This window comes from Syngnathus typhle, linkage group LG18 (genome assembly GCF_033458585.1).
Source record: "Syngnathus typhle isolate RoL2023-S1 ecotype Sweden linkage group LG18, RoL_Styp_1.0, whole genome shotgun sequence".
In the NCBI taxonomy this organism is placed as follows: Eukaryota; Metazoa; Chordata; class Actinopteri; order Syngnathiformes; family Syngnathidae; genus Syngnathus; species Syngnathus typhle.
In genome coordinates this window covers 5,786,579-5,811,072 of record NC_083755.1, presented here as the reverse complement: position 1 = coordinate 5,811,072, position 24,494 = coordinate 5,786,579, and the positions used below count along the sequence as shown (strand labels likewise).

Sequence of the window (24,494 nt, the reverse complement as noted above, 5' to 3'; positions counted from 1 at the left end):
GCAAGTCTCTGTACATTTCCACAGCAGCGGGGGTATGCTATTCAACACGAGCCCCCCTTTTTCTCTTTTTTTTTTGTTCATCGCTGGCGTGTTACCAGGCAAGATACGGCTAGGAGGCGTGTCCGGCGTGACTATTCTTTTTGATTGGTTGGTAGGCCGTCGAAGAAGGCGTGACTTCAAGAAGACTATATAAACATTGTTGCGGGTTGATCCGGAGCCGCAGAGCTTTTCGACAGCTGGTTGACAAGTCCAGGAGAGTACGAGGAAGTTGTCCGATGGTTGCTTTCTGCAGACAATAAAACTCCGAATAACTGACATTTTTGCTTTGTCATTGAAGGTAAGGACTTTGATATTCAAAATCGATTGCACTGTATTCGCAAAGTCATTGTGCACTTACTGCTACTTTTTCTTTTTCATTTTTCAAACGGATAGCTCTGTAAAAATAAATGCGCTGCAAAATGATCACTTTCTCTGTTTTTGCTATTTATAATTTTAACGTTTGTTAACAGCATTCTAAATAGTATCATTCGGAGCGTTTAGCTAAAGGAAAGGAAAATGGTCAAAACACTTAAAAATATCCCTTTTGTTAAAAAAAAAAAAAAGTTTTACTCCAGAGTTGTATAGTTTAGATTTGATTCTAATGTACTGCACCTTCTGTATCCTGCGGTTAAAAAAAAAGTGCACAGTGACTGCTCAGTGACTTTTCAAAAGACCGTGCAGGAAAAAAAATCATAAGTATGGGGGGAAGGGGAAATTAATAATCTGTATTACTATTTTGTGTGCATATTATTTGGCATCCACAAATGATTATTCTATGTTCGTTGTAGCTACAATTTATTAAACATTTCCCCCAACATCATGCCAGGAGCTCCATAATTAAGTGCCATTCTGAGAGCTCAAGTTTCCTTTGTTAGCCTTTCTGCAAATTCGACAGTGATCTCATCCTCTTGTTTGGTGGCCTCTTTTTCAACACAGGCGATGCATTCGAGTGCCTCAAACGTGCAAACCGGCAGCTTGCCCCCGTCTCCGGTGGACAGCAGTCCCAGGAGGCTATCTTGGGGCAACCTGGTGCAAAGACTGACTGACAGTATGGAGTCCAGGTCCAACAACAGCAGCAGGAGCGACCTCTCTGACTCGGGTGGGTAAAACGTGCAATTTGGTACTGAGGACTTCAGTGGGAACGCCGGGGTTGTTTTTTTTACCCACTCGCCCCGTCTGGGTTCTAATGTCGTTATCCTTTTGATCCCAACAGCGTCTGACCTGTCAGAGGAGGATCTTTTCTATGACCCCACCGAGGAGGCCGTCTTGAAGAAGGTGGTGGAGCTGATCGAACGAAGCCTGCGCGAGGCAAAGGACTCGGCGTGCGCCCTGCGCTGCGCCAAGCTCCTCATCCCCGACCGGCTCCTGGAGCGTATTGGGGGCGAACTCCTGCACCTGGCGGCCAGCGAGCCGTGCGGCCTGCGTGGCGCCCTGGTGGACCTGTGCGTGGAGCGGGGGGCACTGTGCGAGAGCGTGGCGCAGCTCTCGGCGGACCCCTACCTGGTGCCCACCTTTCAACTGACTCTGGTGCTTAGGCTAGAGTCCGGTGGGCTGTGGCCCAAGATCCAAGGACTTTTTAATTCCAAAGTGCCAGCGGGAAGACAAGCCATCAAGCTGAGCACCGGATTCCGCGTCATCAAGAAAAAACTGTACTGTTCCGAGGATCTGCTGATTGAGGAATGCTGAAGATGACTGTAACCTTCTAAAAAAGAAGGATGTCAACCTGGTACGAGTGAAGCTTTCTCAAGTGTGTACCTCAGTTTCTATGGAAACCGCCCAAATGGCAGCTACAGCTATGTGTGGTCATTAAAAAAAAAAAAAAGAATTAGAAAACAAAACCATATCATTTGCCATAACAGCTTCATATCAGACATCATTCCATACCAGTGTGGACGCTTATTTATTTGATATTCAAATACTCATGACATTGCAGTTTGTTTGCACAAATTTTGTTTTGCTTTTTGTATTTACACAGACGCAAAGAATAAATTATTTTTTTTATTAAATTGAGTCCTTCTTATTCCTGCATTCTATCAGTGATTTTAAAGCGCAACACACTTTTGAACAATCATATATACTCTTGATGATGGTTGGCTTAATTAAAATAGAGAAAATTTATATTGGCATATATTGGTCTTTCAAATTATTTGAATATTTTGGGAAATTTTATGGATCAAAACACTAGTGAGGACTACTCATGAAGTTCACCCCCACTATGACCACCTGAAGCCAAAATCTGCCTGGCGACACAGGAGGAAGGCCTTTTTGAGAACATGACACCGCACTTCCTGCCGAGCACATGCGGCACGTCGGCCAAGTAATGTGAACGTGCGGGGAGCGGCGATCCCAGCTGCGGCCTTGAAAAAAGTGCTGACTGCGTGCTTTGCTTTAACTCTTGTTTGTTCAACTCCGAAACACAAAGCGGCCACGTCGTTGTTGAGCATTTCCACTTTTATTTTCCCGTATCGCGCAGTAAAAACATGGTGGGAAGAGTTTCAAGCGGGGCTTATCATACCATTTTTCTCAACCCAAATAATCATTAAAAACAAGTATTGTGCAAAAGTCTCAAGCCGCCGATAGACTCATTTGAATGACTTTTTTTTTTTTTTTGCAGTAAGAGTGATTAACCCAAAGGTTAGAGTTGGGTTAACGGTTAGGTTTGTGTTAGAGGGTTAAGGTTAGGGGTTAAGGATTTAAGAGTTAGGTGTTAGGGTTGAGGTTGGGTTAGGGCAGAGGACAAGATGATCAGGTGGAAACGAACAAAGAACTGAATAACACAATTCTGATTGAGGTTAAAAAAAAGACAGTAAAGCTTAAGTAGCAAGCTAATAAATAGTCAATAGTAACATGTCAACTATCGTTCCACCTTGTTTCTACAATACTTAAGGATAGACTTGCATATTTTGCAAGTCTTTTCTGGATACTGGCCTCATTTTTAGTTAAACATTTCCACATGCTTGTGTGCGGGGCGGTTGCTTTCAGTGAGTTGTCTGTTGTTGATGCCAAGACACGTGCAACAAATTTTCTATTGCTATCGGTGGCATGTGAATCATTGGCGGTTGTATGGGGAATTTGCACCCTTCTGTCGCCTTCTGGAATAACCTTCTGTCAAATGGATGCGAGAAGAGATGATGGGCCCGTGTATGGGTGTAGGTTGTTAGTGGTGGATATAGGACAACCGCTGGTTAAAGGTTAGCGTTGGGTTTTTAGGGCAGGATTAGGTTTACCGCTAATGTTACTAATGTGATAACCGACAATTCATCTAATAGTGCATTTCATAAAACCTTTGCACATTACTGTGGAAGAGACATCAGTGACAACATTGGAGTTGACGTGACGGACAATACACGTGTGTGTTTTCCCATGACTTGTGCATAGATTCAAAAATTAGCTTCCAAGGTACGACTGAAGCGGAATGCCTCAAACTTTCTTGTAGATTAAATTAAACGGCCCCAAAAAGAAGTCCCGCGCCACAGGCTCATGAAACTGTTTCGCTTAGCGGCCTAGAGCTAATCCTTACCGTTTTTCGCAATGCTTCGTGGCTTTTAACCAGTTTAGCAGGCGCTGCTTTGTCTTGTGTTGCATGTCAAATTGTCTTGTCTAGAAGGTAAGCTGATATTTACAGCCAGGTCAGCCTAGAAAAGACAAATAGATCAATAAATCAAATACAAACATATAATTGTTTCCTTTTGTTGTCTTTTTGCCCGACATAAATCATTAAGTCGATATGAAGCTCCGCCTTCGCTGGATCGACCGGTGTCATTCAACCAAATGGACGCCAATCAAAAAGTCCTTACAATCCCAAACGTGCACATATTTATATTTCGACAATTAGTTTGTGTATAGCAACTTTTGTAACCCCAAAGGTGTATATTAATCGACAGATCCAATGCTTACTTGTCAAAATAAGGAGGAAGGCGAGGGCGACATCAGCCGTGTACGGACGCGGTGATCTCTGACAGCTTGGCGCAGCTCGGCGTTCGAGCCCTCTGCGCCCTCTGGTACAGATCGGTGTCACCGAAATAGCGTGCTCGGTAGAGCATGCCTTCCTCTGCGCAAGACAGAGAACGCAAATATGAACCTAATGGAGCGACCTGGTTCTTGAATTTACAACCTACTTTGCTGTTTCTCCTTCCAGCAATTGTTACGCAGGTTGGAGATATAATCGTCCTCCACCGTCTGCTCCAAGTGCTTGAGATTCCCATCGGTGACATCTTTGGGAAAGTGCTCTGCCACATAGTAGGCCACTTTCAGGTTTTCCGTCAGCCGCTTTTGTGTGTGGCCTGCTGACCTGGCACGTGCGTGATAAGGAGATATGAGGTGACGAATCTGGGGCAATGTAAAGTTTCTGTCATTTTCTAACTCACGGGCGATAGCTGAGGCTGTAGACGGGACTTTTGACCATGATTTGGCTGAGAGCTGACACGATAACCAGGATGAGGATGGGCATGACTTGCACAAAGAGGGCGAGGCCCCCCTGAGGAAACAATAACAAAAATGATGATCATAGCAATTAGCTTGCAAATTAGACCCCTCATGTCGCTCTCAAAGGAATATATATTGTTTATCCTTTTCAATAAAATAACTCCTATTACTGCAGCTTTGCTGAGTTACTCAGATCTGAAACTCGTTTATTATGAATAGCTTCATTATACTGACCCCTGGTGTCCAAAGTATATATAAACATGACTCAATAACGCCTCCTGATGTCCAAAGCATACTCACGTCTCGTGGTCGCTCTCTTCTTTGTGGCCTCTGTTGACGCATCCTCCCGGTTGTGTATGCGTGGTTACTACCTAAATCAGAATACTAACTGAATAATGAAACGGTACACAAAATTTGAAAGGTGATAGCGGTGAGACGCACTTGCTGGATAACCTCCTCCGAAGAACATGTTGAAGAGGTCCTCAGGAGAAATATCCGCGTCAAAGTTGGCTTCTGCCTGTCGGGAAGGATGCCGCTTCTCCTCACCGCACGAGTCATAATGTCGTCTTTTGTTTGCGTTGCTCAACACGCCGTACGCGTTCCCGATGGCTGCTCAGTTGAAAACCAGTAACAAACATATTTATTATGGTTGTGCAAAAGTTTATCAAAAGACGTGTTACCTTTAAATGCATCCGTTGCACCGGGAGCATGATTCTTATCTGGATGGAATTTTAAGGCCAGCTTCCGATATGATCTTTTGAGCTCGTCCTCAGAGGCGTCCTTCTGTACGCCGAGGATCTCGTAGAAATCTTTGCATTTCTTGATCCTGCAATTAGAACGCGGGGATTTGTCATACAAAGTCATTGTGCTAGTAGTGATATTTTTGCATTTTCTTTTCTTTGATTAGATACCTTCGCACAGAATCCATCTGCTCTGCGGTGTAGGAATTTGAAGTTTCAGAGGGTTTCTCTTCACCTCTGCTACCGTCACTTTGGTTCTGTCGTGGACGAGGTCCTGAGTCTCCATTCAAGTCCGCATGTCTGGGTGTGAAGCCATTCTTGGAGATGAGCTTCAGTAGCACTATGGACAAACAACAACGGCTTTTGCGGACAGTTTTTGTCTTGTTCACTCTTGATCTTGCTCCACAAAGGGGGAAAACTATGGACTCTTCAATTAGCCAAGACTTTAACGCCACCTTGTGTCATTTATGGGTATTTCATAGGCAAGATTTTCAGTAAATATTGAAGACTAGGATTTCATAAATATTTGCAACGAAGTGAAATAAACAGGAAGGGTCACTTTTTTTTTAACTTGTAATTTATGTATAATTCTTTATTTTGGTTATTTACCAACAGACTCTCTGGTAACGTTTTTTTCTTTTCAGTATAAATTAATAAAGGGTTGGGAATGCTTATTTGTTTAGCTTGTTCTTCCACAACCTGACCTGATTTGTTCCAACTGAACTGTCCAAAATGGCCTCTGGTCCAAGCACTAATTTTAAATGAATTGGTTTTGAAATATGCATTTCTGTGCATTGCAGGTGATTCATTGGTTGTGATAGCTTTAGCTTGCAGTGTTACAATACCAAGCGCCCCCTTTCTTCCATGTACTGTACATCATACTGTATTTTCACATCGACATCCATGCAAAAAACAAAACAACAAAAAAAAAAACAGGTGATGCGTTCAAGTGATAGCAGACTCGACTCACCCCTCGCCTTCTCGGTGGGGAAGAGCCTCTGGGCTTTCTCCAGGAATCTCCTCGCCTTGTCCGGCTGGTCGTTGCCCAGCGCCGCAGCGGCGATGTCGATGCACCGCTCCGCCTCATCCCGGTTCACCTCCATGGTGGTGGTGGACCTCGGTGGTTAGCAGCAGGACCGGAAGTCGACAGCGACGTGATGGTGACGTCATACAGATGCTGACGCTGGTAAACGCAGTGGAGTTGACGTCTTTTTTTTTGCAACCTTTCAAACGTATAACTGGGGATTTAATGAAATGGGTTAGCACAGTTAGCGAGGGATGACCGATGGTGTGGTGGATTAGGTTGTCCGTTAGAGGGAGACAAATATTCAAATATATATATATAGGTCAAAGAAAGCTGAATTTTCAGCGGTTGGCACCCAGTGAGGACTTATCCAACTAATTCATAGACAAGGTATAGTCAAACTAGTAGCTATCGCTTTTGTTTTATTTGTTGTTTATATGTTGTTTTATTTGATCATATAATTGTGTAGGTATATTATTCATTCTTTGAGTTGATTTCATTTGTTCTAACTGTGATGTATTTAAGTATTTTATTTTAAATTTCTATTTGTACTATTCTAGAAAAGCTGAGGATATTTGTTCAGGTGAAATTTCAGGGAGAACCTAACTTAACAAGTGAACTTATTTTGACCTCTAAATTTTGGATGCACAACTGTACGTTGATTTAATAGTTTTTGCTCACCTTGCTATTCCCAAAGAAGCTAAAAATGAAAACAAAACACAAAACCAGTTTAAGCCGCACTAATTGACCAATACATTTCACGGTTCAGTTCTAATTTGCATCGAAACAGTCCTCTCATTATGCTGTTGACATTTTACCAAAACAAAAATTCTTTTGAGTGATTTTGATCAGAAAATGGGCTGTTTTGTGCAAAACAACCCAAGGAAGTTGGGTCAAATTGACAATAAAATATGCCTAAAAGAAATTTTAAAGTACGTATTTCATTTCAAATCTGATTGGATCGTGCAGGTATACCAAACTTGTACGTCAATTTGCATGCACGTTTACGTACTGTTGGAGCCGTTCCCAATTTAAAACAACTATTCCGTTCCCACATCTAACTCCGGTGCTGTGACAGTGGGGCACAAGTGGGTGCGTGGGGGAACTGGGGGCACACGATAAAACATCTGGATCGAGATCCAAAGTGGTGGCGAACAGCAGATGTGCCTGCAGCCATTCAGAGAGTGGCGAGTGGGAGGGAGCTCCATGCCTATTGGCTGGGGGAGCCGCTGAGGCACCTCGCGCTTCCCCATCCCTTTTGGTTTTGATGCGACACACTTCTCGTTCTCTTTAATTTTGCGTTTAAAACAAGACGATCGTCTAGCTGTCGCTGCTTCACAGACCTCTTTAATCCCGCTTCCGGTGAGTTGCGAAAGTGCCCACCCCCTTGCTTGATTTTCAAGGAGCTTGTCATACTGACGTTATGCAACGTTTCCGAGTGGCCTGAGCATCACCGTCTCTGTCGCCGCTTGCCTCCGTTGGACTCGCCACCACTCTTAACGCCTGTCATCATTTTGTATTTTTGATTCGAAGAGCATTTCTGCAGTCAAAGCAAACCGACAGCACCGCGATGACGGAGGAGGGGGAGCAAACGGAGAAGCAACAACAACAACAGCCCGCATCCTGCAACGGCTCTCCGATGGAGGCCTCCTGCACGGAAGACGCGTTCGACCACACATACGAAGAGAAGCAAGGCCCCAAGCCGCCGACGACCATCGTATGGAGGAACGTCGTCCTCATGACCCTGTTGCATATAGGCGCGCTGTACGGCGTTCTCCTCATCCCCAGCGCCAGTCTCTCTACGCTGCTCTGGTGTAAGTGCACGACTGTCGTGCCATATCGTTTGTTCACTATCATGTGTTCCGTCCGTTCCTAACACCGGCATGCTACAAAACTTTGTTGAATAGCACCAACGTGGACGATTTGAGACAGACACACCTTAAAAGAATGTCCAACGTCATTATTCATCAATACTAAACATTGACGGGACAGTAGATGTTTTGTAGTTAAGCGGAAACCGTGAAAGGTGAATGCCATGGTCCCATTTCAGTCCAATTGCCTTAGGGGACATGCAATGACCAAACTCTGGCCCTTAAAACACTTTGATACTATGTTGACTTTGATGTAAATTTGGAATTATTCATGGAAAAGTCAAAACACCCACTCTTGACTTTAATGACAAAGCGGCATAATATATATCGTGCTCAATTTTTCTTTGTGGGAAACAGCAGAACCTTGAAATAGGGTGTAATGTTGTTGCCAATTTTTCCAGGGGATTTTTTTAAAAAAAACTAATTCTGTCCCAGGGGCAATAAAACTGGTTGTGTGAGTTTTACGTAAGATTTAAAAAATAATCAAAAATTATCCATAGCAAATGAAGGAAAATAGACTTCCTAAGAAGTCGTCGTAGTCTTTTCACTTTGCTCAAAGTTGTGTTTAGGAAATAATAAAAACTTGGAAGTCATCTCATTCAAACTGGCATAGCATTGCTTTCTAGACTTTAATAACAAAGGTCCTTTGCACCTTTTAACCAAAGCTTCAAAGAGTTCATTAAGTAAGATTTTCTATGAAGTTATTTACCCAAATGTTTCATAAAAGGTCATCGTAAGAGCTTTAATTCTTATAACGTAATGTTGCAGTATCTTTTGCTCAGTTATCATCAGAATCTAATATCGTCTAATATTGTAAAATACAAATTTATTTCTTCAAATGGATTTCCTCCCGGTAAATCTCCACATGCACGTTGCAGAAGCTGTTTGTGAAAAGTGAATAAAATGATCATGCTACAGTGATCATGTGCTATATGACTCAGGTCACACTACTGCGTAACATGCCTTGACGCGCCCGCCGCTAATTCAGTTGGATGTGAAACACGGTTGGCTTTTTAAAAAACACTACAGTTAACACCTCCCCTCTGAAAAAAAGTTTGTAACTTGAAAAAAGTTTATAACTCGACTAGGGCTTCATAATTATTTTTGTCAATTAATAGATGTTAACATACGATTTGGAGTAATTTGATGAGCCCAAAAATATTTTGCATATTTTTAAAGGCTGCCTCCCTATTGCAGATTTTCAGACAAAGCTTTTAGAGCGGTACGAATTTGTATTGATGCGCATTTTGTCTCTTTGCAGCCACACTCTGCTTTGTGATAAGTGCTTTAGGAGTGACGGCAGGTGCTCACCGCCTGTGGAGTCACAGGTCCTACAAGGCCACTCTACCTTTAAAGATCTTCCTGGCCATGGCCAACTCCATGTCCTTTCAGGTACCCTCGCAAAATAATTCCAATCTATTATCACGCTTCGGTTGTTAATCTTAAAATGTTTCCCCCGCTCGGCAGAACGACATCTACGAGTGGGCTCGCGACCACAGGGTCCACCACAAGTACTCTGAAACGGACGCCGACCCTCACAACGCCGTGCGCGGCTTCTTTTTCGCCCACATCGGCTGGCTGCTGGTGCGCAAACACCCCGATGTCATCGAGAAGGGACGCAAGCTGGAGCTTCATGACCTGCTGGCCGACAAGGTGGTCATGTTTCAGAGGAAGTGAGTACTTCACCATGGAAAACACTTTGCTTTTGAGGGGATTATCTCATTCCGTGTTGCTATGGTTGCTTGTAAACACGCTTATTGGTAGGGATGAATTTTTGGGCAGAAGTGCATCCATTTGGATAAGAAAAACATGCACTCATTGACGATAATACAAAATTTAGAATGACCTCTCTGCTCTTCAAGAATCATTGTTTCCTCATGTAGTTAGCCAAGTTTGAAAGTCACAAAAATGAGCAATTCTAAGAGCTTTTGATTTGGGATATTTTTATGTAATTAGTATTTTGGGGTTAAGCGAAGGCAAAATTGTTAATTGTTGCTTTTTAAACGTATAAAATGTGATTATTAGTTTGGATGGCACACATTCACTGCCGTCTATCGCTTTTCTCCCAACAGTCACTACAAGAAGTCAGTGCTGCTCATGTGCTTCATGGTGCCCATGTTCGTGCCTTGGTACTTTTGGGGCGAGTCCCTGTGGGTGGCCTACTTTGTGCCGGCGTTGCTGCGCTACACACTAGTGCTCAACGCTACCTGGCTGGTCAACAGCGCCGCGCACATGTGGGGCAACCGGCCGTACGACCAGAGCATCAACCCCCGGGAGAACAAGTTTGTCACGTTCAGCGCCATAGGTATGGAACAATACAAACATGGATGCTAAATTCAAAATTGAAGTCATTTTTGAGCAGTTGAATGAATCGATTTAAAATCAGCGATTGTTTTTAATTCATCTTTATTTGAATATTATTATTTGACTATCAGCCTACTGTTCTCATAAAGTGTCCTAATGTATTTTGGTCCAGGAGAAGGATTTCACAACTACCACCACACCTTCCCGTACGACTATGCCACCAGCGAGTTCGGCGTCAAGATGAACCTGACCACCTGCTTCATCGACTTGATGTGCCTCCTGGGCCTCGCCAAGGACCGCAAACGAGTGACCCACGAGATGGTGCTGGCGAGAGTGCAGCGTACGGGCGACGGCAGCTCCCGCAGTGGCTAAAACCCAAACGAGCGACCTTGCCGAGCTTGAGACGGAAAATAAAAACCTCCACAAGTCATTTTTTTTGGACGGCGTTTCATCTCTTCATCCACCACGTGGAGTCTTAAGTCGCTTCACGACGGGGCCGCGACCACATTTTTGCTTGTTTTTGTGTTTTTTTTCGTAGCAGTTACTAAAATTTGTGAAGCCAATTAAGAAAATAATATAAACACCTTCTAGTTAAGCTCTCAACTTTCTAATGTTTTTTGGATTTGAAGTGAATAAAAAAAAAAATATCTTTGCTGTGTATTCAAAGGTTGCTTAAAAGAAAAAAAAGACAATCCCCACATTTGACCCCATATATCGTCCCGTGATGACAACGAAACCAGACGGTTCCTTTTGTTATGAAATTTAACGAGCCATTTATTTAGTGCCAATTTTATTTTGGTTTTCCTTTTTAGTGCGCTTTGTGGATGTTTTTGGATATTCTTGTGGCTTCGCTTAGTCTCACGCGGAGTTTCATGCAACATCCCCACCGGTAGATGTAGCAGCCGAGTCATGTGACCATGTGGCCATCCGTGCATGATGAGGATGATGATGGTATACCGTACGTGTTCTCGGGGAGCGGCGTTAATCTCAAGCCCCTTTTTCGAGTGTCTGGTTTTACAGAATGCTTCTACGGTCTTATTTATGTATTTATTGTTGCAGAGGTTTTTTTTGGGACCGGCTGAAATGGATAAACGCTAGCCTTTGTAACTTGTTTCGTATCTTCTATCTGGAATTGGAGCGCTTGTTTAGTTTGTTCCCTCCCGTTCCCCCCTTTTACAAAAGTCAGGAAACTACCAAATGCCTTATGACTTGAATCCATTCCTGATGGTTACACGTTCTGTCCCGACAAAAAAAACCCACAAAACTGAAAGTCCATGTTTACATAGACATAGTTGGCACTGCAATTAAAAGTAGCACTTGTATAACTCTGGGGGAGGGGGGAAAATTTCTATTAATCAAAGGTCACATACAAAATTCTGCCCTCCGGATCACTCAGAACGAATGTACCAACTGTTTAGCGATGCCACACATTGCGCAAGCAGATCCCGCCCCAAATTTACATCGTCCCAGAAGTGACAAAGATCACTGAAAGGTTGGAATTCTTGAATTGTTTTGTCAAACTGCTCATTTTGGGAATAAAGTTCACAATAACTTCTCTGGTTCTTCTATATCAAACAAATTTGTTTTAGGTTCATTTACCTGACATGTTTCGGCGGAATCTTCCGCCTTCATCAGAGTGTCACTGATGTGTTTGTGACGCGTCTTTATCAGCTGATGGATGAAGGCGTGGCTCACCTGTCAGATTTGACAGGTGAGTCACGCCCTCTGCTGTCAGTTCACCTCTCCAAAACACTGTTCCAGGTTGTAGAGAGCATGTATGCTCCCTCGTCCCTGTTGATGGTCCTCGGGCCCCGCTTGCGGATCTCAATGGCCTCCCTGATCCAACGCTGATGTTTGTTTTCTTCAGTGCGGATGACTCTGGCCTTCTCCCAGTCCATGATGTGGTTTTCCCTTTTACAGTGGTCGGTGATGGCTGACTTGTAGTGTTCCTGTTCTGCTTGTAGTTTTATTGCTCTTGTTTGTCTTGTTGCTGTCTCCTTCTCACATTCCTTCTTGTGTTCCATTTTTCTTGTGATGAAGTTCCTCCCTGTCTCCCCGATGTATGATTTATTACATGATTTGCATGGAATCTCGTATATGGAATTGCATTTATTTTCCGGATTTACTCTGTCCTTTGGGTGGACCAGTATCTGACGGAGTGTTATATGTGGTTTGATAGGTGTGCTTATGTTGTATTTTTTCATGGTTCTTTTGATGCGTTCCGTAATTCCTCTCACATACGGCAACGTCACCATTCCGCTGGGTTCCTGTTTCCTTGTTTGTTTCTTTCTTTGCTCCTGTGTTTTGTATTTTTTGTTTTTTACCTGTTCTGCACCTTTGGTTATTGCCCATTGTGGATACTGACATTTTTTGAGTGCGTGTTGTATGTATTTTTCTTCCTGTGTTATGTCGTCCGGATCTGTGATTATTGTTGTACGTTCGTATAGTGTTCTGACTACTGACAGTTTGTGTATAGTGGGATGTTCTGATGTCCAGAGGAGGTATTGGTCGGTGTGTGTGGGTTTTCTGTGTACTTTTGTTCTTATGTCACCATTGTCTGTGTGGTGTATGTTAATGTCTAAAAAGGCTATGGATCGAGCTGTTTCCTCTTCATGGGTGAATTTGATGTTACCCGTGGTGTCTATGGTGTTGAGATGGTCTGTGAGGTGTTGTGTATGTCCTGTTTTTACTTTTTCCAGAATGTCGTCGACGTAACGTTTCCATAGAGTGGGTTTGTATGTGTCCGGGGCTGTTAAGAGTGCCTTCTGTTCTAAATCTTCCATAAAAAAATTGCACATGATGGCAGAAAGTGGGTCTCCCATGGGGAATCCCTCTTTTTGCCTGTATATTGTGTTTCTGTATTGAAAGTATGTGGAGGTAGCGATGAAATGAAGTAGTTGGGTGATGTCTTGTGCTGTTAGATTTGTCCGTTTCTTGAGTGTCTTGTCTGTTGATAGTCTGTCATGTACTATGCGTATGGTAGGTTGTGTGGGCGTTTTTGTGAAGAGTGAAATGACGTCGTGTGATATGAGCATTTCATCTTTCTGTACTTTTATGTGTGTGAGTTCCGTGGCAAGCTGTCTTGAGTTTTTGCAGTGTTGATCCGTGTGTCCTAATAGTGGTTTTATTATTTCTATGAGTGCTTTTGAAAGGTTGTATGTGACTGACCCTATGCTGTCTACAATGGGGCGGAGAGGTGTACCTGGTTTATGGATTTTTGGTGTGCCATAGATTCTGGGGATGATGTTTGCTGTGGGTATTAGGTGATTGTATGCCTGTTTGTCTATTTTATTTTCCATGAGTAGTGGTTTGAGTAATGCTTTGAGTTTATTTTTCTTGTCTTCTGTTGGGTCTTTTTTTATTACTTCATAGGTATCGTCCTGTAGTAACTGTTGCATTGATTCTTCGTAAGTGTCCGTGTCCATAATCACTGTTGTTCTGCCTTTGTCCGCCGGGAGGATTGTAATGTCTTTATTTTTCGCTAGTGTGATCATTGCGTTTGCTTCCTGTTTTGTAATATTACTGGGTGGTGGTTTAGCCGTTTTTAATATCCCTGCAACTTCATTGCGTAGTACATGCTCTCTACAACCTGGAACAGTGTTTTGGAGAGGTGAACTGACAGCAGAGGGCGTGACTCACCTGTCAAATCTGACAGGTGAGCCACGCCTTCATCCATCAGCTGATAAAGACGCGTCACAAACACATCAGTGACACTCTGATGAAGGCGGAAGATTCCGCCGAAACATGTCAGGTAAATGAACCTAAAACAAATTTGTTTGATATAGAAGAACCAGAGAAGTAATTGAAAAAGAAAAAACAAGATGAACCTAGTACAACTAAAGTTCACAATATTTTCAAGGCGTGTGTCATTTGTGTCCATTGGGAATTTTGTGAAAAGGGTTTTTCTTAGGCTGAAAAACGATGAGCACAAAACTATTAATAATTTTTTTTGTAGAAACTTGATTTGAATAGGCTACTTAGAAGTGTTTTACAGGTTGCCAGCGAAGTAAGAAACCTAAAAATGACATTCATGGTTTTGCACAGGACAGAGAGGAATGTGAGGGAGGCCTTGGTGCAGGCAAGAGGGCACACATTGTGTAACATTATTTTGTAACTTACCCCTGATAGATGGATGAATACAGTGCTTGTGTCCAAAATTTCAGAGGGTGGGGGTTGGCCCATCTGGGTATCAAGGACCACAATCATTTGAGTTAACTACTTTTTTGGAAACAATGCTAAAAATAATTGATAATGCAACAGCTCAGTCTAGAGTATTTTTTGCATTTTTCCTTTCTAACTAATCAACAGTAATTTCCCTGCTCTGGTTTTGCATTTGCGATTTTAATACGATGACCCCCTTCTGGGTTCATAGTTGAGTGCTTGCAGTCTGAGAGGAAAAGCATGACTCAGGCTGCTGCTCCGTGTGGCGTGATGTTTGGGGATATTAACCCACCTCCACGCCTTTATGACTGGAGGTTACTACAGTTCAGTGTTCCAGAATGAACACACGTGCCGTCGTTCACAGTCTGACTGCAAGTGGCCAATGAGGAATTGAGTTCCTGACATATGATCAGCCTCTCACCAATGGCAGCGGAGCACTTTTGTCTCAACATAACCTAAATGCACAATGTTGGTTACGTAATAGGACCTCGAAGTCGGCACACTGTGTCATCCCGCAGGTGGTGCATTGAAGCACCTATAAGCGAGGTGTGAAATGGGAAAGTATTTGGGAGAAGAAGAAAAAAATTGTGTGGCTGATATCTTTCAAGTGCAAACTGCAATTGTACTCATGTATCTGGTATTCCCATATTTAAAATTGGTCTAACATTAAACAACTACAAATATCACTGCAATTTTAAGTGACTGGATTAGACTAATGCAAATAGAAATCTAATTGCCACATTTTTACTACAGTGATGACACACTTACAAATAATTGAAAAATGATTCTATTTATGATAAGGAATGGTCAAATTTTTACATTTTGAATTTTGTAAACAATGCATTTTAATTTGACTTGTCAAAAATTACTTTAAACAAAAAAATGTGTTTTTATAGCTTAGTTTTTAGTTTAAATAAATTACAAAATCACAAAAATGGCACGTTCTAAAAGTATTTAAAAAAATAAAATGGGTATAGTGCTATTTAGTGACATATATTACATTTACATATTTTTATTTATACTCAAAGTTAATTGTTCTAATAATGGTATTTGGGAGAAAGCATTTAAAAAATGAAATTAAGAAGCAATATTTAAGTATTTCAAATCTAATGGTAGTTTCTTGAATTATAATTAGAGTTGTCTCCACAAAGTAACTTAAATTTTCCTATTGCAGTCTCACATTGAGGCACTTCTATGCAAAAATTCTACTTTTTTGCTGCATGATAGAAGAGCGACGACCCTTGAAATTGAAGAAGGTACATTTTATTTGAAAAGGTGGGGAAAAAAAAAAAAGTCTTACCCGCGTTAAATAAGCGCAATGGATTGTATTGTATAAACATTTGTGCGACAAAAAATGAGCACTCAATCACACAGGGAGGCACTTTACTGCCTTCTGCTTCCACAATACGGCAAACAATCCCACCAGAATACACATTGCTTTCCAACTAGGCCATTTACTGTAGGAATGCGTTACAAAAAAAAAAAGGGGGAGAGCGAGAGAGAAGACACACCCGGGCGGGGATTAAAGCAGGAACGTCGAATGAAATGAATACGCTTGTGATTTATACACTGCTAAATAACGAACTGAACGGGGTGAAAGAGATAATGGCACAATTCATGACCGGATCCGCGCATCGTTACTGATGTGCTCGCATCGTTTTTTATTTCATACGTCCTGCTATGCCTGCCTTTTTGAGTCACTATAAAATCATCTGGCAACTACAAAAAAAAAAACGCATTTAAGCACACAATTGTTTCGCTTTTTTGTACATGGAGCTTTGCGTTTATGCCGCCGCGACTTTCGGGATACATTCATCTGACCCACCCCTCGATGAGATCCGCTCACGTAAGAAACGGAAATAAATATGGTATTGGTTTGTTTGCTCAGACGCCTAGCTTGTTGGCGATGGTCATGACTACTTTGAGGACGGGCATGAAGGCGGAGATCTCGCTGAAGTTGCTGCTGCTCACCACGAGCGTGTGGACCTCCAGGCCGCGCTGGTAGTGCTGGCCGGCCACGCAGCGGCTGATCTCATGCAGGCCGTTCAGGATGTTGGGCGAGAGCTGAGAAGAGATCGCCGATGCACAACAGGGGGGGGTCACACGTTAAGAGCGCAAGAAGATGACGTTGATGGCGGTGACGAGAAAGATGAAGCTTCCGTTTGGGGGATTAGAGATCAAGTCGCGAAAGATCCGACAGCGTCAAAAGGATCCCGTTGGTTCAAGATTAAGCAACCCCCCGCCCCAATTTCAATGATTGTAATCATAAAATTAAATACGCTTTGACATTCATTATTTAGAAATGTGCGGTAGCACCTAACTTTTAAATGTTTACTTTGGATTTCTCGTAAATCTTGATAGCACCATATGCTGCCAGGAAATATAATTCAATGTAGGCGCTAATTAAGCCTTCATGATTGGCAACATTTTTAACAATGGTTCTGGATTATTCAACCAAAGTGAAGCCGATTCTTCAAGATAACTTATGGGAAAACGACTTTATGTATTTATCCTTTCCTTACCGACTGCTCCCTCAGCTTGTCGTACAGGCATCCCAAACGCTTGGCTGCGTCATCGAGCTTCCTTTTTGTTTGCTGTGAAAGAGAGCAATTTAATAAATACAATGACACCTTGACTTACAAGTTTACCTCATTCCAAACAACCCCATTTACTTAAGTATAAAATCGATTTTCTTGGGATAAACTGAAACGACAAAATCTGTATCACAACAAACAATATCAGATTTTTAACAGATAAACGGTCCGGTCTTATGGGTTCGGCTTATTTAGTCGTGGCTGGCATACGCCAAAGCGAAGGTATCACTCTACATTATAAATTCCTTCAGGTGAATAATTGGGCAGACTTACTGGGTCTCCTGCTGCAAGCTGGCAGCGCTGCACCAGATTGTCAAAGGTGGATTTGAGGACCATGTGCTCGGCGGGGATCTCCTTCTGCTCCACTCGCTCTGCTGGGAACTGCTGGAGGAGCTGTAGCAAACACAGGGTCAGGTGGAATTTGTATGATTGCTTACGGTATGCTGCAGGACACCAACACTGACCTGCATGTTGGGCTCCTGGGGAGCTCCGGGGGGCACCTGGGCGTTGTTGTGTGGCTGAGGGGCCTCCACTGGGAAACCCATCACAGGGGCGGTGATGGGGGCGGGTGGAGTGTAGTTGTCCGGGACCTGTTTCAAACACGCTACTATTAAAATGGCAAGGTATATCTGGATTTTTTTATTTGTGTGATAGTGGTGTAAAATTCTGTAAGATTAATGAGAAAAGCTTTTTAGCTATTTCAAGTTGACCTTCTTTTTTCTGGGTCCACCTCGTACTGCTGGTGGATCATTCCAACCTTCTTGAGATGCTAAAACAAAGACAATAAAAATTGTATGTTGAGAACATCCTGTTAAACTCAATGGGGGAAAAAAATCTTCACAAGCAAAAAAGAAACAAATAAGCTGGCGAGAATCATTGGTGCGCCTGCTTAATAATCACCCAACAGCAATCAAGCAAATACTTATAGAATTTCCATCAGCAAAAGCAAGCGGCGGCAAACATACGATATTTGTCCAGAAAAATAGAGCTTTCAATGCCAAAGTCAAGAAAAATTAGTACATGATAGCGAATTGTCAGATTTGTTTCTATTTTTCTGGCTTCACTTAAACAGTTATCCCAGATGCATTGCTAACACTGTCACCTTGAGGGTCAGACTCGATATTCAGCCATGGAAAGAATCCTGCAAGTCACATGAGGACAGCTGAGTGTAACATAGCTATCTCTAATGATACGTACATGGGCTGAGGTGAGAACGATTGAAGCTGAGGTGAGCGACGGGGCACCAACCTGCAGAAGGAGGAGCCACAGCTGAAGCTGCAAGGGGCTTTGCTGCAGGAGCGCCGGGGCCCCCTTGTGGGTAACCTGTTCCAAGAGGGGCATAGGGAGCGTTTGTCATGGGGGGCATGGGCCCCTGGCTGTGGAGCCCCCCGGGGTACATGGGGACGGGGGCTCCAGGCTGGGAGCTAGATGGCATGGGGCCCGCCGGCATGGAGGTAGAAGGCATGAAGCTCGTCATCGGTACACCGGGGCTGGGCATGGCCGGAAGGCCCCCGGGGGCCGACGACGGGTGCAGCAGCGGAGGCCCTGACAAGTTAGCTGCTGGCATGGAGGGGCCTGGAGGGGAGAAGGCTGTGGGTCCGCCCATGGGGGACGACTGGAATGGCTGATGTGGAAGAAAACCTAGAAGACACAAATGAATTCAATTATAAGAAATTGAAAATGTGACAGATGAATCACCGTCTGCCCGTACCTGGTGCTGGCTGCTGTGGGTACGGGGGCCTCATGGTTGAGGATGGCAGCACATGAGAAGAGGGGGGCAGGCCAGGGCCGGAGCTACTTGGAGCAACTTGAGGCTGGAATAGCACTGATGTCGGCATGGGAGGCTGCTGATGCTGCTGGTGATGAGCAGCAGTAGGAGCTTGATACTGATCCTTAGTTTAAGAGAACAATAACGTATTGATTTTAGCATCAGAGTCCATGCATCTGCCTTTAAGAGGCAGACTGCACGTAGCAAGGACGCAAATGATAAAGTGCAATAGAGAAATGGAGCAAATCCCTACCATGACTTGTGCTTTCTGTGTAAAAGTGCGAGATGCAGCAATAGTCTTGGCTGTGCTTGGAGGTTGCTGTGGATTGGTAACCTCTCCCTGAGCATGGAACAGTCTGTTTCTCAACATGCAAATTCCAGGCTGGGGAGACAAGACACGCACATACATAAATCAGAACCCAAATCAAATTTGACTTGGTGCGGAAATGAGGACAAAACCTTACTTGATCGGAATTGTCGGGCAGGTAGGACATGGCCGTGGCCAGGCTGCCCTCTGCAGCGAGGATGCCGGCGTAGCATGTCAGTTTCTCAGCCAGGACGGGGCTCTGCACCGCCACCTCGCTGTTGCGGAGGCGCTCGATGGACTTGCGCAGCATCATGACTTTTTCCACCAGATCCTGAAGAAAAAAAAAAGGACAAAACACAACGGACTCAGAGTTAAAGGATTCAACCAAAACAACTCAAAAATCCAAAGTGAATCTAAGGTAGCTAAAACAGAAGATGCGTAAAAATGTTTATCTTGTAATTTGGTTCGTTTTCAAACAATTATCAGGACAGTAATAAAAGTGTTTTTTTATTTAGAATCAAACAACAAATAAATTCCTAAAATAATTTTTGCATGGACCAAAAAAAACATGAGAATTGGAGTATTCAATTGTACATGACTAGAGATGTGTGTACAGCTACATTAAAAAAAATAAGAGTTTATTAAATGAATGAAGTAAAAACAAATGTTATATAATGAACATTCCCAACTTTTTTTTTTTTTACCTCCAGGCCAAGAGGAGATGAGCAATCCCTGTGCAAGGCCCAACACTCCACAAGCCTCTCGATGTTTCCGGAGCAGATGTAACACAAGCACGCCTGCAGGCAGCGTTTCTCCGTCCCCCCACGCTCCAAGCGGCCTCCCAGGGTATCTAGCCCGGCCACCCAAAATTACATAATGTCTCAAGCCCAGGCGCCATTTTTGCCAAGGCCGCGCCACCTTACCGCACAGCTGGGCGAATTCTTCGGGGTGAGCGTAGGTCAGAAGAGCGGCAAGCGCTTCCTTCCAGTTGTCCAGCTCACAGCTTTGCACGATGTCACTCCAGTTCTGTGTCACCACTGACGATATGAGCTACAGAGAAACAGCACACCCATTTAAACAATGCTCATATTTGACATCATAGAACTCTTACAACAGGATGTATTTTCTGTCTCACCATGGAGATGCTGTTTTTCTGCTTGCTCAGGTATTTGTGCTGGGTTTTCTTGAGCAGCTCCTCTCCACCACTGATGGAAAGCAGGATGGCTTCGGCGTAGCGGCCGTCGCTCAGACACAAATCCACCGCCCCCTCAAAGTTGCCTACCAGCAGCGCCTGGCTTATCAAACCGTCCGTATCTGATGAAAAGGAATGTTGCTCGTCAGCCACACGCCGCTCGTCTGCTGCCATCACCAGATCTGCTTGAGCGCACCGCATGAAACGGGAATCTGAAAGTTGGAGATTTCGTGTCGATCCTGGCTGAAAAAGTCGGCAGGTGAAACGGAGCCTGACGTCCTGACATCGCCTTCTGCTTCTTTGGACCGCTGAGAACAAAACAGGAAGAGTGAAAACATTACAAGAGATCTTTAGAACCAGAACTTTGTAGTTCAAGTCCAAAGAATTAGTCTGAATTTTTGGAGGTTCTAGTGAGTGAGTTACGGACCTCAGTGGAGAGCTGCAGCATTTTTTTAGCCAGGTCCTCAGCATCCACGGCGTGTCCATTGGGTTGAAAATTCTTACCCAAGCATTTAGAAATCTGTTGGATATTAGTAGTGTGTATGCTTCTTAATGACATTGTGGTATTCAACGCTTCTCAGTTTTAAATTAAATTATAGATTGTAATGGATCCATAAAGTATCCACAGCCCTTTAGTTTTATGTAACAGCCTGATTCCAAAGTAGATGATACACCCCAGAAGGAAAATGTTTTCTTTAGTTTTTTCCATAAAGCTCAAAATTGAACTCTTTCATTTGTATACATTTCATTTTTATCCCATCATTGTGGGTGTTTTGTGTAGGGTTTTTATCTTTAATTTTGAATTCAAGTCTTGACAAAAAAGCTCTGTGGAATACTTTCCAGATGTCGCAGAAAGGTTCGCTACCTTTTGCTCCAGGTCATCTTTATTGAAACCCAAAAGTCGCAGGAATTTGATACGCGCTTCCTCTTCAAAATTCACCTGTGAACCCCCGTCCCCCAAAAAATGGAATTAGGTTCAAACAGTAACTTAACAGTGATGTAGGGTCTCCACATAGATGGATAAAGTGCGCCCTACCAGAAGGAACTTCCATATGTCCTGCTCGGCCTCGGACTTGGCGCTGTGGATTTTGGCCTGGCAGTAATTGTTAAAAGAACCAGACTGCAGTGCCACCTGCAGCTCTCTGGAGCGCTGGAGGAACTCCGTTTCCGTGGTGACCTGGCTGATAAACACCTGCCTGGGGACAGGCTGGGGAGTCTGCACGGGCGCCATCTTGGGGTTCTCAAACGTGATCAGCTTGCCCCCAAACTGCGACAGAACAAACGTTGAATCGGGAGCAACGGCGACACGCAGCTTTGCACTTGAGGAGCTTTTTCACTTACGGCAAAAGAGGCCCCCGCTGGCCTGCGCACCCACTTAGGCGGCTTCTTCAAAGGTGAAACTATGGTGTCCTGCACTTTCGGCTGAGGAACCTGCAGGGGAGGGAGCACCTGCCCTGTACCGAAGGGATCCATTGAATCAAATGAGGACGAAATCTGAAACGAAAAAAAGTGTCAACAAATGTGAAATGATGCTTTTTTTCTTTGCAATTTAAAACGTTTGCGGAAGTACAAGTACACCATGGCACACTTTGTATGATAGAGTCTTCTACCTTATCAGCAGTACTTTGGTGCTGAGCCTTCAAGCTTCCGCCCATCACAGAATAAACGGTAATTCTCCCATCAAAGGAGGCTGCCGAAAGCAGGGCGGGATTCCTGGGACACCACTGGACGTCGAAACACCACTGGTTGGTCGTAGGAAGCTCGTAGATTACCTAAAAAAAAAAAAAAACATTAACTAACCTAACTTAATTAACAAGGCAGTAAATTTTCTGTTCCCATACTTCTGCAGTGTTTGGATTCCAGCAGAGGATGCGGTTGTCCTTAGCGCTGCTCAGGAGGAGCTCAGGGTCCGCCTGGCTCCAGGAGACGGACAAAATCCCACTTTGAGGAAACCACGGAAACAATTAGTCTTTTGGAAAAAGATGATTTTTCTTTTTTTTTTTTTTTTTTTTTTTTTTACAATCCATTTTAACCTCACCGTGTGTGATTCTCAAGCACTTTAAAAGGAGAAGTGGCAAAACGGAGGTCCCACATCTGGATGACAGGTAAGCGGTCGTCCTCGGAGGCCAGCACCAACTGAGTGGCCACTTCGGGGTGCCACACCATCCCGGAACAATGCATCTGGAGTCGGACACACCAGACACATTTTCAAAGCGACTGCTGAGCTACGCAGAGCGTTCGAATCCAAGGGGCCCACAAACCCGGTTGCTGTGGTCGCTGATCTTGATGATGGGCTCGTTCTTTCTCAGGTCCCACACGACAGCTTTGCCGCTGGGGTTGGCCGAAGCCAGGATATGCTGCACTTGCCGGTTCCATGACACCACACTGATATCCTCTGCAGGCTGGAAAGTGAAAAGGAAGTCACAGGTTACAGGAACTCCAGTAAGTAGTTTCAACTTTTTCAAATGCTCGTAATAACATTTTCACCTGCGCTTTTGTACCCGGTGTCATTGGACTGCTGAAGTTGTTGAGATCCCAAATATATATCTCGGAATCATTCGCTCCAGATGCAAGGAGGTTGCTCTGAGGGATAACACGGGCAACATTATTTCCATATGGTAATGCACAAAGACCTTTTCAAAAACATGCATTGCTGTATTCAGCGGGAAAACAAACCTGGAAAGGGTTGAAGTCAAGTGCTCGCACGGGTCCTGTGTGCTTATCGCACTGTCCGACCACGGCCTCAGCACCGGAGTTTAAGATGGCCTCCGGGTTATAAACTGTTAATGTGCCATTCTCGCTGCCTGCTATCAGCCTCCCTCCAGTGGCATCCTCACCCATCCCAAAATCGACCCACACCAGACTGTGCAACCTGTAGAAATCGGTACAGTAGATAAAACATGCTTGGGCAACATCTGAGGCACATTCCTCCATGACCTATATTACAATTTACCTGTTTGTAGTGCTCAGTGACCCTCTCAGCTTCATGTCTAGAGACGGGTCAGCAAAATCCTGTTCAAATATCTCCAAGGCCGACGTGGTGTTGAACGAAGCGTCGAGTTGCTGCGCCGACGTCCCTGTTGAAGAGAAACCGCAGTATGCTCAGTTGACCGAAACATCCACGGACAGAATGAAGTCACTTATTCTTAAAGACTGTGTTCAGGTACCTAACGCCAAGCAGATGGGATGGTGTCCGGCCGGACTCCACGCCTGCTGGGCAGTCCTCTGAATCTCTTTCAGCCGCATCTTCCTCTACCTTGAACACTTAAAATATATGACCTTATTTGTAATTAGGTACATTTGAGATAAATGGCATTGCCTACTACAGTAGGTCTTTGAATGGCCAATGTGTGTTCAGACAAAAAAACTAGAGTATCGTGAGTGGTTATGAAATGACATTAGACAATAACTGAGCATTTGTCTCAACACATTTTGTTGCACAATAAAACGGACTCGAAAGGATAATTCCTTAAAAAATGTGGGTAAACTGGGGAGTCATTTAAATAGCGGCAAAAATGACAAGCAAGCAAAAAGTTTGTGAGCGCATATTTGCAATTAATAAGAAAATAATTCATAAGGCCGCTTCGGAGCGTGGCGAATAATACCTTCGCTTGAGTAAAGTCGAAGTCAATGCAGGCTAGTGATTAGCATTAGCTTCCCACACGAGTAGTAGCTAATAATTGGTAGCTAAGAAGCAACGCATTTAAAAACGAATTGTTCAAGAAATTAGACATAGTCGTGGACATTTCGCTGCGAGCTAGCGCTGTCGCCGCATTCATAATTCCATGTTAAACCTGAGCCGACTATCACTATGCGGCTAATGACAGCACAGCTAAGAAGCCAACACCCTTGTTGCTCAGTTTCACAGAAAAATAAGCGACGCGTGCCTAAAATGTTAAACTCGCCAAGCGAAATACATTAATAATTCATGTAACTGTCACTTACAACAGTTTGTATGCCAGTCGGACAGCCCACAAGCAGAGCTGACGTTAGCTGAAGCCGAGCTAAACGTTTAGCAGCCGGAGTCTGACCCGAGTGTTGACGATTTGTCGCTCGGCTACGGCGGCCG

General features: G+C 43.8%; 4 protein-coding genes across 8 annotated transcripts; 2 read left to right on the top strand and 2 right to left on the bottom strand.

Moving 5' to 3' along the window:
• The first annotated feature begins 181 nt into the window (after nucleotides 1–181).
• ddit4 (DNA-damage-inducible transcript 4) lies at nucleotides 182–2,045 on the top strand. The gene is made up of 3 exons (XM_061265040.1): nucleotides 182–337; nucleotides 976–1,138; nucleotides 1,253–2,045. The coding sequence occupies exons 2-3, from the start codon at nucleotides 979–981 to the stop codon at nucleotides 1,723–1,725; spliced, it is 633 nt and encodes a 210-aa protein (XP_061121024.1). The 5' UTR covers nucleotides 182–337; nucleotides 976–978; the 3' UTR covers nucleotides 1,726–2,045.
• On the bottom strand, nucleotides 974–6,427 carry dnajb12b (DnaJ heat shock protein family (Hsp40) member B12b). The gene is made up of 9 exons (XM_061265022.1): nucleotides 6,175–6,427; nucleotides 5,376–5,544; nucleotides 5,145–5,290; nucleotides 4,906–5,073; nucleotides 4,765–4,835; nucleotides 4,407–4,516; nucleotides 4,158–4,330; nucleotides 3,937–4,090; nucleotides 974–3,674 (listed from the first exon to the last, which is right to left on the bottom strand). Exons 1-8 carry the CDS (start codon nucleotides 6,305–6,307, stop codon nucleotides 3,969–3,971), a joined length of 1,092 nt encoding a protein of 363 aa, XP_061121006.1. The 5' UTR covers nucleotides 6,308–6,427; the 3' UTR covers nucleotides 974–3,674; nucleotides 3,937–3,968.
• On the bottom strand, nucleotides 6,416–24,489 carry sec31b (SEC31 homolog B, COPII coat complex component). 5 transcript variants are annotated; one of them, XM_061264985.1, is made up of 28 exons: nucleotides 24,371–24,489; nucleotides 23,593–23,689; nucleotides 23,379–23,502; nucleotides 23,102–23,297; nucleotides 22,913–23,008; nucleotides 22,687–22,827; nucleotides 22,464–22,606; nucleotides 22,267–22,366; nucleotides 22,036–22,197; nucleotides 21,767–21,919; nucleotides 21,462–21,692; nucleotides 21,291–21,365; nucleotides 20,853–20,945; nucleotides 20,622–20,733; nucleotides 20,369–20,547; nucleotides 20,157–20,283; nucleotides 19,938–20,083; nucleotides 19,391–19,564; nucleotides 19,180–19,308; nucleotides 18,870–19,050; nucleotides 18,407–18,799; nucleotides 18,261–18,299; nucleotides 17,869–17,927; nucleotides 17,623–17,748; nucleotides 17,432–17,551; nucleotides 17,087–17,158; nucleotides 14,523–14,585; nucleotides 6,416–6,442 (listed from the first exon to the last, which is right to left on the bottom strand). In XM_061264985.1, the coding sequence occupies exons 2-28, from the start codon at nucleotides 23,669–23,671 to the stop codon at nucleotides 6,431–6,433; spliced, it is 3,525 nt and encodes a 1,174-aa protein (XP_061120969.1). In that variant the 5' UTR covers nucleotides 23,672–23,689; nucleotides 24,371–24,489; the 3' UTR covers nucleotides 6,416–6,430. The 5 variants fall into 5 exon arrangements, with proteins under 5 accessions (XP_061120969.1, XP_061120964.1, XP_061120966.1 ...); XM_061264980.1 differs by lacking the exon at nucleotides 6,416–6,442 and having other exon boundaries at nucleotides 11,482–14,585; XM_061264983.1 differs by lacking the exons at nucleotides 6,416–6,442; nucleotides 14,523–14,585 and adding an exon at nucleotides 15,806–16,628.
• On the top strand, nucleotides 7,431–11,958 carry scd (stearoyl-CoA desaturase (delta-9-desaturase)). The gene is made up of 6 exons (XM_061265032.1): nucleotides 7,431–7,590; nucleotides 7,762–8,042; nucleotides 9,361–9,491; nucleotides 9,567–9,772; nucleotides 10,172–10,404; nucleotides 10,576–11,958. Exons 2-6 carry the CDS (start codon nucleotides 7,799–7,801, stop codon nucleotides 10,773–10,775), a joined length of 1,014 nt encoding a protein of 337 aa, XP_061121016.1. The 5' UTR covers nucleotides 7,431–7,590; nucleotides 7,762–7,798; the 3' UTR covers nucleotides 10,776–11,958.
• Nucleotides 24,490–24,494: the final 5 nt, after the last annotated feature.